Source organism: Stegostoma tigrinum, chromosome 20 (assembly GCF_030684315.1).
Source record: "Stegostoma tigrinum isolate sSteTig4 chromosome 20, sSteTig4.hap1, whole genome shotgun sequence".
NCBI classification, from domain to species: domain Eukaryota; kingdom Metazoa; phylum Chordata; class Chondrichthyes; order Orectolobiformes; family Stegostomatidae; genus Stegostoma; species Stegostoma tigrinum.
This window is the reverse complement of record NC_081373.1, coordinates 2,268,491-2,282,744: the sequence shown is the minus strand read 5'-3', so window position 1 is coordinate 2,282,744 and position 14,254 is coordinate 2,268,491. Positions and strand designations below refer to the sequence as shown.

Below are 14,254 nucleotides of genomic sequence, written 5' to 3'. Positions count from 1 at the left end.
TGGTTAACACAAGAACGGAGAAACTATAAGGTTTCACTTTATTCCGAGTCGAAATATCATCGAGCCATTCCAATACTCCAACCCACCTTGCACCTCACCAAAGAACACACATGCCCACATCAAACTATCAATTTGCTTGGTTTAGAGTCATTGAGTCATGTGGGCCTTCAGCACAGAGAAAGGCCTTTCAACCCAGTGGGTGTTCTGACTTTACACTATCTTGCTTTGAGTAACTCAGCCACATTGTTAACAACAAATTCATTGTCTAATATAGTTTCACAATTATTTTCCATCTAGTTTGTAACTGTTAAGTAATAATCTAATTCACACTCCACAATCATCAAAATTCAAAGATAAGGCAAGAAAACCGAATGGTAAATCACTCAATGGGAAGATTTCCTCATGACAATGGAATGAGGAGGGTTCCTGTGCACTAATTCTGAATCATTGGCTAGTGTTATAAACTGGAGGCTGACCCCCACCTCCCCCCGTCCAGAACTGCTCACAACACTCCTGCTGAGTCCTAACCAGCATGTTATATAGTTCCAGCATCACCCCCATGCCCTTAAACTCTATGCCACAGCTAACAAAGGCAAGTATTCCATGTAACTCCTTAACCACATTATCTACCTGCCCTGCCAACCTCAGGGATCTAAGGATATGTACACTAAGGTCCCAATGACATTCAGTACTTTCCACGGTCCGACCAGTTGCAGTGGAATCCCATGGTTTGTCTGCTCTCCCCAGCTACATTATTTCACCTTTTCAAGCTAATTTCCATTTCCTACTGCTCTGCCTCCTGATGGGTCGATTCAAAACCTCCTGCAGTTTACAGCCATCCTCCTCTCCTATTTATACTCTACCAATTTTCATGTTATCTATGAACTTCTTGATCTCACCCTTTAAGTCCCTATCACTAATATGCACCACAAATAGCAGGGGGATCAGCATGGAGCACAACAGAATCCCAGTGGACAAACTTCCATTCACAGAAACACTCCTCAACCATCACCTGCTACTTCTTGCCTCTCGGTCAATTTCGGATCCGGTTTGAGAGTTGACACAGTAAGCATTGACAACCTATATCTGCACGGGAAGAATCGGAACAGAGTTCCATCCTCAAACTCTGAGGAAGGGTCACCGGACCCGAAATGTTATCTCTGTTTTCTCCTTCACAGATGCTGCCAGACCTGCTGAGCTTTTCCAGCAACTTTGTTATTTTCTTCACTTTTTGTCTAAGTGGAAAAGGTTCTGTTAGCATCTGTTCATTGCTTTATTCATCATTTATGAAGTAAATTTCATGTTCCTGGAACCACATTATTATGGACAATGAACAATTATGATGTGTTGCCAAATGTGGATATTGTTAGGAGGTCTGGCATTGACACACAAGATTGTGACCGGTTTAGATCAGACAGGTAAAGAAAAACTAACCCCTTCAGCTAATAGTTCATAGACTGGTAGACACAGATTTGAGGTTTTGAGCAACAGATACAGGGGACTTAGGAGGAAGTGTGCATTCAGTGGCAATGATGCTGAATGCAAAGACATGGAGTCATTTCAAAGAGAAGTTGGACAAACACATGAGGGGAGAGCTGATGGTCTTGCAGTATTATCGCTGGAGTTTTAATTCAAAGACAGGTAATATTTTAGGAACCTGGATTTGATTCCCGCCACAACAGATCATAACATTTTAATTAAATAAAAATCTGGAATTAAGCGTCTAATGATGACCATTAAACTATTGTCAGTGTCAGGGGAAATAAAATCCCATCTGGGCCACTGATGTCCTTTAGGGAAGGAAACTGCTGTCCTGGTTGGGTGATGGCATTAGAGTGTGAATGATGGGAAGGCTCCTCAGGCAGCTAGGATGGACTCGATGGGCCAAACCATCTCTGTCTGCATCATAATGAGCTTAGGCCACTATTCTTCCATTAATGTACCCTGAGAAACTCAGGAACACATTTGTACACAGTAAAATCTCACAAACTATCCTGAAATAAATGATATGTTTTGCTGGTTTGGCATCTCCCAAAAAGTCGGCAGCTCCTCAACAAGTGATGCCCTCGCACCATGCTGGGAGGCATGGAGCAGGACCATGATGTTACTTGTCTTGGGTATAGGCCCTGATAAGTTTCAGGAGGAGGAGAAAGAACAGGGAGCTGAGAAATGAAATGACTCCTGTTTATTGTCACACACAGTGCGTGACCTATTGCCATTTATGCATTTCTTGTTCCTTTGCTTTGGAGAAACCAGCAAGAGAAAACACTTCCAAATTCCATAGGTAACAAGAAAGAGACAAAAGGACAAAAAGGGATTTGATAATGTGGAGACAATAAAACGGTTGCCACATGGGTGCTGTGTGTGATACACGTAACAGACAATTACCATTTTACTCCAGAACATGTCAGCTGATTCCATCGCTCCTCTTGGATATCCTTTTATGATTAACCCAACAAAATCCATTAACCAATCCAGAGCTCCAACATTCATCTCTGAAATGTTAGCCGTCTCCATTATAATCTCACCAGCTTGTTTCCAAATAAAAGCCGCACAGGGTAAAATTGCTTTGCTGTTTCCAGAACAGGACAAACTAGATGTGAGTTTGCTCACTGAGCCGGAAGGTTAGTTTTCAGACGTTTCGTCACCATTCTAGGTAACATCATCAGTGAGCCTCCGACGAAGCGCTGGTATTATGTCCCGCTTTCTATTTATCTGGTTAGGTTTCCTTGGGTTGGTGATGTCATTTCCTGTTCTTTTTCCTCAGGGGATGGTAGATTGGCTCCAAATCAATGTGTTTGTTGATGGAGTTCCGGTTGGAATGCCATGCTTCTAGGAATTCTCGTGCATGTCTCTGTTTGGCTTGTCCTAGGAGGGATGTGTTGTTCCAATCAAAGTGATGTCCTTCCTCATCTGTATGTAAGGATACGAGTGATAGTGGGTCATGTCGTTTTGTGGCTCGTTGATGTTCATGTATCCTGGTGGCTAGCTTTCTGCCAGTTTGTCCAATGTAGTGTTTGTCACAGTTCTTGCAAGGTATTTTGTAGATGACGTTCGTTTTATTTGTTGTCTGTATAGGGTCTTTTAAGTTCATTAGCTGCTGTTTTAGTGTTGGTGGGTTTGTGGGTTACCCTGATGCCAAGAGGTCCGAGTAGTCTGGCAGTCATTTCGGAAATGTCTTTGATGTAGGGGAGAGTGGTTATGGTTTCTGAGCCCGTTTTGTCTGTTTGTTTGGGTTTATTGCTGAGAAATTGGCGGACTGTGTTCATAGGGTCAAACCAGCGTCTACAGAAAAGCAACACATACGGACCAAATACTGAACTACAGGAGCAACCATCCCAACACCCACAAATGAAGCTGCATTAGAACATTATTCCAACGAGCCACCACACACTGCAGCACAGAGGAACTACACAGAGCAGAAGAATATCACCTACACAGTGTATTCAAAAAGAATGGGTACCCTATGAACACAGTCCGCCGATTCCTCAGCAACAAACCCAAACAAACAGACAAAACGGGCTCAGAAACCATAACCACTCTCCCCTACATCAAAGACATTTCCGAAATGACTGCCAGGCTACTCGGACCTCTTGGCGTCAGGGTAGCCCACAAACCCACCAACACACTAAAACAGCAGCTAATGAACTTAAAAGACCCTATACCGACATCACATAAAACGAACGTCATCTACAAAATACCTTGCAAGAACTGTGACAAACACTACATTGGACAAACTGGCAGGAAGCTAGCCACCAGAATACATGAACATCAACTAGCCACAAAACGACATGACCCACTATCATTTGTATCCTTACATACAGATAAGGAAGGACAGCACTTTGATTGGGACAACACATCCCTCCTCAGACAAGCCAAACAGAGACATGCACGAGAATTCCTAGAAGCATGGCATTCCAACCGGAATTCCATCAACAAACACATTGATTTGGAGCCAATCTACCATCCTGTGAGAAAAAGAACAGGAAATGACATCACCAACCCGAGGAAACCTAACCAGATAAATAGAAAGCGGGACATAACACCAGCGCTTCATCGGAGGCGCACTGATGATGTTACCTAGAATGGTGACGAAACGTCTGAAAACTAACCTTCCAGCTCAGCGAGCAAACTCACATCCAGAACCTCAACCTGAGCTACAAGTCTTCTCAAAACTCACTAACAGGACAAACTACCCAAACTCCTCGTTGTTCAGGCTGGGTCAGCACCAGCCCCTTCGCTGTGACCAGTACAACTGGCAGTTTCTAATCCTGTGAGAGAAACCTGGCTCAGATTGTAAAATAACTGAGCATTACAACGGCAGAAACAACACTTGAGCTAGGTTACATTTTAGTGCATTTTAATAAGCTTCCACAGAACTGCACAATCAGCATCTTACATATCAGCTTCTACTTTATATTGGGCAGGATTGGGAACAGCATGTGAATGGAAAACATCACATCCAGAACTGTACCCTCTTCTCTGAAAAGTGAGTAACCCTTTCTGATTAGTGTTCTTTGTGGGTGATGAATAATTAAAATTAATTGCTAATATCTTTTACTGTGTGAGAGTCCACTCAGGATTCACTTGCTAACCAATCAGCATTCTCCTGTCATACAGTATGAATGTTGATTTCCCCTCTTGATTGATTTGATTGCATTTATTGTCATATGTACCTAAGTACAGTGAAAAGCTTTGTTTTGCAAGCAGTTTTGCAAGATCATAGCGAAGAAGGACACACAGATCATAGGGTGTTTAGACACAGCAATACATACAAGGTTATGGCCATGCAGGAAGTGCACAAAGCAACTTCAACATTAGCAAGACCAACATTATTTGATGTTTTAAAGGTCCATTCAGCAGTCTAATAACAGCAGGGAAGAAACTGTTCTTGAACCTGTTAGTGCGTAATTTCAAGCTTCTGTATCTTCTGCCCGATAGATGAGGTTAGAGGAGAGCATTACCCGGGTGGGAGAGGTCTTTGATGATGTTGACAGCCTTTCCACGGCAATGAGAAGTGTAAATGGAGTCCATGGGTGGGAGGTTGACTTCCCTGATGGTCTGGGCTGAGCTCACAACCTTCTGCAGTATTTTAGAGTCTTGGGCAGAGCAGTTGCCTTACCAGGCCATTATGCACCGGGATAGAATGCTTTCTATGGTGCATCTGTAGAGGTTGGTGAGGGTCCTTATGGACATGCTGAATTTCCTAAACCTCCTGAGGAAGAATTATTTGTGTTCTTTTAAATTGTCCTGATGTCTACAACTTGAAAAGTTTCAACAAATGTGTATTGTTTCAGCAGTACCTCTGTTCTTTTCTATCAAAGAACGAATTGGATCATTACTGATTTGTAAATGCTTTTGTTCTACACAATTCTGAAATGTTAGCCATCTGCATTTTCCTCAGGACAGTCCAAGAAATCCATTAGGTTATTCCCATTGAATACATCACATCCTGCACCAGGAGCCTCCATACTATCTGAAATAGTTGGGCCATGATGAGGCTATCTTAGTGGGTCTGTTTTCCTGCTACAAAAACAGAGATTGCTGGAAAAGCTCAGCAGGTCTGGCAGCATCTGTGAAGAGAATTCAGAGCTAACGTTTCGAGGGTTACTCGACCCACAACATTATCTTTAAAGCTCAGTCCTGCTGAGCTTTAAGCAACTTCTGTTTTTGTTTCTGATTTTACAACATTCACAGTTCTTTTGGTTTCTGTTTTCCAGCTATTCTGTAAGTGATGTTCTCACTTTATTTTTATTCTGTATTCCGATTTTAATCCCAGTTCAGGTATTGGGTCAACGAATTTTACAAGACCAACAAATGGAGGAGTCAATTCATGTGGATCCAATATGATTTTGAATCCTTCTGGTAATCAATATAAATCTGTTACACTTTTTAACAGAAAAATGAGTAATGTCTCTCATTAAAGTTAACCTAATTTAGAGTGTTTGGAGTGTTAACTATGCCTGGGGGGTTTGTGCTCATTATAGCTCTCTGTTGATTTTAGTTATAAATCCCTAATACTGACGCTGGAGAAAAATGTGATCAGTTGGAAGTGAGTTTGATGGTAAGAATGAAAAACACAATTGTAATAAGGCAGTGACCATAAAGCTACCTCTCTGTCACTCCATAGCCCCTGTTTGTACAGTGTTGTAATTGTACAGTGAAATAGTAATGTGAGCAGTGTTACACTTACAGTATAGACTCCTAACCCTAACCTCCACTGATTCTGGTCTGCATTGGTCGCTGAGATGACTGGAGTTCATTTAAACCTCTCGGTGTGGATATTCGCGTCACATTCTCCTGTCCTCTCCTGTGGAGTATTGATGGACCTTTACTGGACACTGCTCCAGAGCAGGATGGGAGAGAGTCATTTGGGATTATTGAGCAGAAATTATATCCTATTATTCTGCAGTTGCCCTCATATCAGTTAATTCACGCAGTGAAAAACAGAGCATTATTGTTCATAATAACAAGGTGTGGAGCTGGATGAACACAGCAGGCCAAGCAGCATCACAGGAGCACAAAAGCTGACGTTTCAGGCCTAGACCCTTCATCCCCCCTCTCTGATGAAGGGTCTAGGCCCGAAATGTCAGCTTTTCTGCTCCTGAGATGCTGCTTGACCTGCTGCGTTCATCCAGCTTCACACTTTGTTATCTTGGATTCTCCAGCATCTGCACTTCCCATTATCATTATTGTTCATAAACTTTGCCATTCTGCCAAATGCAGACGAGTATTTTGGGGGACCTCCATAATTTTGCTTCATGTTATTGTCCATTACCTTTCAGATCTTCCACCAGATAATCAATCTCAACTGAGAACATTCTCCCAGCAAAGCCGTGGGTTCACTTCGACATCTCCAGGGTCAAAGGTAGTTCATTCCTAATTACTCAACATTCACCTTAGCTTCTCTTTCCATTTGTTTATTTAAATTCTTGAATGTTAGCAGTGCTGACTAGGTTCTGCTCTGGAGGATGGTGGGTCTTCAGAAGTGTTTTTGTTCCACGATTGAATCACTTTGCTGGGCTCCTTCAGTGAGAATGAATTGGTTCCATTCAGTGAAGAGCACTTACTGAACCAGGTAGGCGCTTCAAGCAGCTTTCCTGTTTATAGAAGACCATGGGAGATTCAGAGCTTGTGATCTCTGAACTGCTAGCCCAAAACCACAGGACCCTAGGGACAGGCAATAATGGGTGGGTCAGCCTTCAGCTACTTGATCCTTACCTGGAGCTCTGACATTCTGGCCTCATGTTCCAACTTGATCCTCCTGAGAAACACAACACATTTCCTGATCTGGGAATCTTGCATCACAGCTTCAGTTTGGAAGGAAAACTCAAGTCAGGCTTCTAAGTGCCCAAGACTTTGAGCAGGTTTTAATGCTTGGACATTTCCCAGGTCACTGTTTGGGTGCCTGGGCCAGAATGCTCCAAACTCTGCAAGTTGTAAACATTTTCAGAGGATTCCAGGTGCAGAAGTCGAAACTTGCCAGGAAATCCTGGGCTGGTTGTTGCTTTGGGAAGCTATTGGGTGAAAGAGTCCGCTGTGGCATCACTGCAGATCTTGTGTAAACATATCACATTCGAACAGCACTGGTCTGAAGGCTGAAGCCACCAAGCATTTAGAAAACAGTTTTATTGTTGAACAACAGCAGCGTCTACTTCAGTTCTGAGAAACGGACATAGAACATAGAACAGAGAACATTACAGCACAGTAAAGGCCCTTCGGCCCTCGATGTTGTGCCGACCTGTCATACCGATCTCAAGCCCATCTAACCTACACTATTCCATGTACGTCCATATGCTCGTCCAATGATGACTTAAATGTACTTAAAGTTGGCGAATCTACTACCGTTGCAGGCAAAGCGTTCCATTCCCTTACTACTCTCTGAGGAAAGAAACTACCTCTGACATCTGTCCTATATCTTTCACCCCTCAATTTAAAGCTATGCCCCCTCGTGATCGCCGTCACCATCCTAGGAAAAAGGCTCTCCCTATCCACCCTAGCTAACCCTCTGATTATTTTATATGTTTCAATTAAGTCACCTCTCAACCTTCTTCTCTCTAATGAAAACAGCCTCAAATTCCTCAGCCTTTCCTCGTAAGACCTTCCCTCCATACCAGGCAACATCCTAGTAAATCTCCTCTGCACCCTTTCCAAAGCTTCCACATCCTTCTTATAATGCGGTGACCAGAACTGTACACAATACTCCAAGTGCGGCTGCACCAGAGTTTTGTACAGCTGCAGCATAACCTCTTGGTTCTGGAACTCGATTCCTCTATTAATAAAAGCTAAAACACTGTATGCCTTCTTAACAGCCCTGTCAACCTGGGTGGCAACTTTCAAGGATCTGTGTACATGGACACCGAGATCTCTCTGCTCATTTACACTGCTAAGAATCTTACCATTAGCCCTGTACTTTGCCTTCTGGTTACTCCTACCAAAGTGCATCACCTCACACTTGTCTGCATTAAACTCCATTTGCCACCTCTCAGCCCAGCTCTGCAGCTTATCTATGTCTCTCTGCAACCTATAGCATCCTTCGTCACTATCCACAGCTCCACCGACCTTAGTGTCGTCTGCAAATTTACTAACCATTCCTTCTACGCCCTCATCCAGGTCATTTCTAAAAATGACAAACAGCAGTGGACCCAACACCGACCCTTGCGGTACACCACTAGTACCCGAAACATTAACTCGGATTCCTCATCACTGATGCTGCCAGACCTGCTGAGCATTTCCAGCAATTTCTGTTGTTTCTGAGCAGTGTCTACCCAATGCCCCCCACCCCCCACCCCCAACCACCAACCTCAGGCACACTCCTTCCCTCCTTCCCCAACTGAGGGAAAACCCAACTCTTGCACATTTTTTAATGAACTCATCCAGGTACATTGTGACACATCTCTGCAACAGGGGGCACTGGAACACAGACCTTCTGTCCCAGAGACAGGGACTCTAGCACCATGCAGTACAATGGATATACACCAGCATCACCGGTGTAGTAATGACTGGCATTAAAAATGTCCTCCTTTTGTTATTAACTAAACATTAAACCTCGTTTGTTTGAGATGTATGTGCTGTTAGTGCGAGGGCAAGGCTGTTAGCTATGACAGAGGTGCCAGTTTTGGACTGGGATGGACAAGGTCAGAAATCACACAACGCCAGGTTATAGTCCAATAGGCTTCTTTAAAATCACAAGCTTTCAGAGTCTGACTTCTTCTTCAGGTGTTAGTGAGAGGGAGTATCAGACATAGAATTTATAGGTAAAGCATCAAAGGGTCACACCACTGATGAGGATATACTAAACAAACCTAAGATGCTGCTAAATCCTGCATCAGTTAGAAGGTTTTAAATGATTTGTGTGTACATGTAAATCCCCAAATTCTTTTGAAGTCACAGTCCTGTGAGAAATAAAGGTTTTACCAGTGTAAAGAAGAGGTGACATTTTAGGCCAGATAATGCAGGTTAGGCGTGAGGCCTTGTTTACAATCTGTTTGTGTTTATGTTTGGAGTCAGACTGGTCTTATTTCTAAATAGGAATTTATAAAACACTGGTAGGTGTAGGGGGTGCTGGATGACTAGAGAAATTGAGGCTCTGGTCAAGAAAAAGAAGAAAGAAGAAGACAGCTAGGATCAAGCCAATCCCTTGAGGAATATGAAGGCAGTGGAAGAGTAATCAATGGGGAAGTCAGGAGGTCAGAAAGGGGAAATGAATTAGCTTTGGCAACTAGGGTTAAGGAGAATCCAAAGAGATTCTACAAATCCATTAAGACCAAAACAGTGACTTGGGAGAGAATTGGGCCCCTTAAAGGTGAGCAAGGCTGCCTATGTGTGGAAGCACAGAGATGGGGGAGATACTAAATAAATACTTCATGTCAGTATTTACTGTGGAGAAAGACATGGAAGCTAGGGAACTTGGAGAAATAAATATTGATGCCTTGACAAATGTCCAAATTACAGGAGAGGAAGTGCTGGTGGTCTTAAAACACATTTAGGTATATAAATTGCCAGAATCTAATCAGGTATATCCCAAAATTTATGAAAACGAGGGAAATGATTACTGGGTACATTGCTGGATGTTTGTATCATTGTTAGCCATAAGCAAGGTGCCAGAAGATGGGAGGGTGGCTAATGTGGTACCATTATTTAAGGCAGGCTGGAAGGAGAAGCAAGGGAACTATTGACCAGTGAGCCTTATCACAGTGATGTGCAAGTTGTGGAAGGGGATTCAGAGGGATAGGATTTACATGTATTTGAAAAGGATTCATTCGGGATAGTCGGCATGGCTTTGTACATGGGAAGTCAAGTCTCACTAACTTGATTGAGGCTTTTTGAAGTGGTGACAAAACAGATTGATGAAGCTAGCGCAGTAGACAGTTTATATGGATTTAAAAGGTGCTCGACAAGATTTCATGTGGTAGACTGCTTAGCAAAGCTAGATCACATGGGATCCAGGGGGACCCAGCCAATTGGATCCAAAATTGGCATGAAGGAATAAGACAGTGGGTGATGGTGGAGGGTTGTTTTTCAGACTGGAGGCCTGTGATCAGCGGCGTGCCACAAGGATCGGTGCTGGGTCCAATGCTTTTTGCCTTTCACATAAATGGTTTTTGATGTGAATATAGGTGGAATGGTTAGTGCATTTGCAGATGACACCAAAATAGGTGATGTAGTGGACAGTGAAAAAGATTATCTCAGAGTGCATTGGAAGGGTAATTGTGATTCTGTTAGGCAAGAACTGGGTAACGTAAAATGGGAACAGATGCTGTCAGGGAAGAGCGCTATTGAAATGTGGAGATTGTTTAAGGAATGCATACTGCGTGTGCTCGATATGTTTGTCCCGAGCAGGCAGGGAAGATGCAGTCGAGTGATGGAGCCTTGGTTCTCAAGAGAGGCCGAACAACTAGTTAAGAGGAAGAAGGAGGCTTATGTAAGGCTTAGGAAACAAGGAATGGAAAAGGTTCCAGATGGATATAAGTTATCCAGGAAGGAGCTGAAGAAAGAGCTATAAGGGCACATGAGAAAACCTTGACAGAGAGGATGAAGGAAAACTCGAAGGCTCTTTACACGTGTGAGGAGTAACACAATGACCAGAGAAAGGGTAGGGCCGATCAAGGATTGTGAAGGGAATTTGTGCACGGAGCCTAAAGAGATAGGAGAGATCCTTAATGAATACTTTTCTTCGGTATTCACAACTGAGAGGGACCTAGATGTGGGGGAGGACAGTGTGAAACAGGCTGGTAGGCTGGAGGAGGTTGATGTTAATAAGGAAGATATACTAGGAATTTTGAGGAACTTGAAGATAGATAAGTCCCCTGGGCCTGATGGGATTTATCCAAGGATTCTATGGGAAGTGAGGAAAGTGATCTCAGGGCCTTTGGCGATGATCTTTTCGTCCTCACTGACCATGGGTATAGTGCCGGAAGATTGGAGAGTGGCAGACATCATTCCCTTGTTCAGCAAGGGAACAGGGATAACCCCCGGAAATTACAGGCCAGTTAGTCTTATGTCAGTGGTGAGCAAATTATTGGAAGGGGCTTTGCGATTTATTTATGATCACTTGGAAAGGCACAGTTTGATTCATGGTAGTCAGCATGGATTTGTGAGGGGCAGATCATGCCTCACAAACCTTATTGAATTCTTTGACGAGGTGACCAAACATGTGTGTGAAGGTGGAGCAGTGGATGTGGTATACATGGATTTAAGTAAGCCGTTTGACAAGGTTCCCCATGGGAGGCTCACGCAGAAGGTAAGGAGGCATGGAATAGGGGGAAAATGTGGCAGATTGGATTCAGAATTGGCTGACCCTGAGAAGACAAAGGGTGGTAGTGGATGGAAAATATTCAGCATGGTGCTCAGTTACGAGCGGTGTACCACAAGGATCTGTTCTGGGTCCTTGTCTATTTATGATGTTTGTAAATGATTTGGATGAAGGAGTGGAAGGGTGATTAGCAAGTTTGCGGAGGATATGAAGGTGAGTCACATTGTGAACAATGCGGAGGGCTATTCTAGGTGACAAAGGGACACTGATAGAATGCAGAGCTGGACTGAGAAGTGGCAGATGGAGTTTAACCCTGAAAAGTATGAGGTGGTTCATTTTGAAAGCAGAATATAGGGTTAACGGAAAGATTCTTGGCAGTGTGGAGGAGCAGAGGGATCTTGGGGTTCATGTCCACAGTTCCCTGAAAGCTACCACCCAGGTGAATGGAGTTGTTAAGGCGTATGATGTGGGCCTATGCCTTACCACCCACTTCACTTTCAATAACAAAACCTACAGACAAACCAACGGAACACCCATGGGATCTCCGATATCAGGGTTCTTAGCAGAGGCAGTAATGCAGAGACTCAAACAAACAGCTCTGCCAATCATCCAACCCAAACTTTGGGTCCGCTATGTGGATGACACCTTTGTCATCACTAAACAAAACAAATTAGAGGAAACCTTCAAGACCATCAATAATACCCTTACTGGCATAACATTCACAAAAGAGGAGGAAAACAAGAACAACCTGCCATTCCTAGATGTCACAGTAGAGCGAACAGTCAATGGGGATCTTCAAACCAGCGTCTACAGGAAAACAACACATACGGACCAAATACTGAACTACAGGAGCAACCATCCCAACACCCACAAACGAAGCTGCGTTAGAACATTATTCCAACGAGCCACCACACACTGCAGCACAGAGGAACTACACAGAGCAGAGGAAAATCACCCATACAGCGTATTCAAAAAAAATGGGTACCCTATGAACACAGTCCGCCGATTCCTCAGCAATAAACCCAAACAAACAGACAAAACGGGCTCAGAAACCATAACCACTCTCCGCTACATCAAAGACATTTTGGAAATGACTGCCAGACTACTCGGACCTCTTGGCATCAGGGTAGCCCACAAACCCACCAACACTAAAACAGCAGCTAATGAACTTAAAAGACCCTATACAGACAACAAATAAAACGAACGTCATCTACAAAATATCTTGCAAGAACTGTGACAAACACTACATTGGACAAACTGGCAGAAAGCTAGCCACTAGAATACATGAACATCAACTAGCCACAAAACGACATGACCCACTATCACTCGTATCCTTACATACAGATGAGGAAGGACACCACTTTGATTGGGACAACACATCCCTCCTAGGACAAGCCAAACAGAGACATGCACGAGAATTCCTAGAAGAATGGTATTCCAACTGGAACTCCATCAGCAAACACATTGATTTGGGGCCCATCTACCATCCTCTGAGGAAAAAGAACAGGAAATGACATCACCAACACAGGAAATGACATCACCAACCCAAGGAAACTTAACCAGATAAATAGAAAGCAGGACATAACACCAGCGCTTCGTCGGAGTCTCACTGATGATGTTACCTAGAATGATGATGAAATGTCTGAAATTGAACCTTCCAGCTCAGCGAGCAAACTCACACCCAGAACCTCAACCTGAGCTACAAATCTTCTCAAAACTCATGTATGGTGTGTTAGCTTTCATTAATAGAGGGATTAAGTTCAAGAGCTGTGAAGTTATGCTCCAGCGATACAGAAGCCTGATTCAGCCCATCTGGAATATCGTGTCCAATTCTGGTCGCCTCATTACAGGAAAGGTGTGGAAGCATTGGAAAAGGTGCAGAGGAGATTTACCAGGATATTGCCTGAAATGGAAGGAAGGTCTTACGAGGGAAAGTTGAGAGAGCTAGGGCTTTTCTCTTTAGAATGACGAAGGATGAGAGGTGATTTGATAGAGGCGTAAAAATGATCAGAGATATAGAATAGACAGTCAGACTTTTTTCTAGGGTGGAGATAGCTATTATGAGGGGACATAGTTTTAAAGTGACTGGAGGTAGATATAGGGGAGATGTCAGAGGTAGGTTTTTTGACTCAGAGTGGTCAGTGTGGGGAATGCTTTGCCAGAGAGGGTGGTGGATTCAGCCCCATTAGGAGTATTTAATCGGTTATTAGATAGGCATATAGATGATAGTATAAGGTAGGGGATGGAGGTTAGATCGACTTTAGGTTTAGGGTAAAAGACCAGCACAACACCGTGGGCCGAAAGGCCTGTACTGTGCTGTACTGTTCTATGTTCTACATTCTAATGGGATCTTGATCAAATGGGTTGATGGGCCGATGAGTGGTAGGTGGAGTTTACTTTAGATAAATATGGGGTGCTGCATTTCTGTAAGGCAAACGAGGGCAGGACTTAAACAGTTAATGGTAGGGCCCTGGAGAGTCATTGGAGTGCAGGTTCGTA

At 43.5% G+C, this 14,254-nt stretch overlaps 1 protein-coding gene across 2 annotated transcripts in view; it reads left to right on the top strand.

Moving 5' to 3' along the window:
• rbm20 (RNA binding motif protein 20) overlaps window positions 1-14,254 on the top strand; it is a 242,159-nt gene that overhangs the window by 165,524 nt on the left and 62,381 nt on the right. For both annotated transcript variants that reach the window (XM_059652899.1, XM_059652898.1), the window contains exons 3-5: window positions 4,428-4,489; window positions 5,780-5,865; window positions 6,786-6,868. In XM_059652899.1, the coding sequence (XP_059508882.1) occupies window positions 4,428-4,489; window positions 5,780-5,865; window positions 6,786-6,868 (231 nt within the window). The remainder of the gene's footprint in view (window positions 1-4,427; window positions 4,490-5,779; window positions 5,866-6,785; window positions 6,869-14,254) is intronic.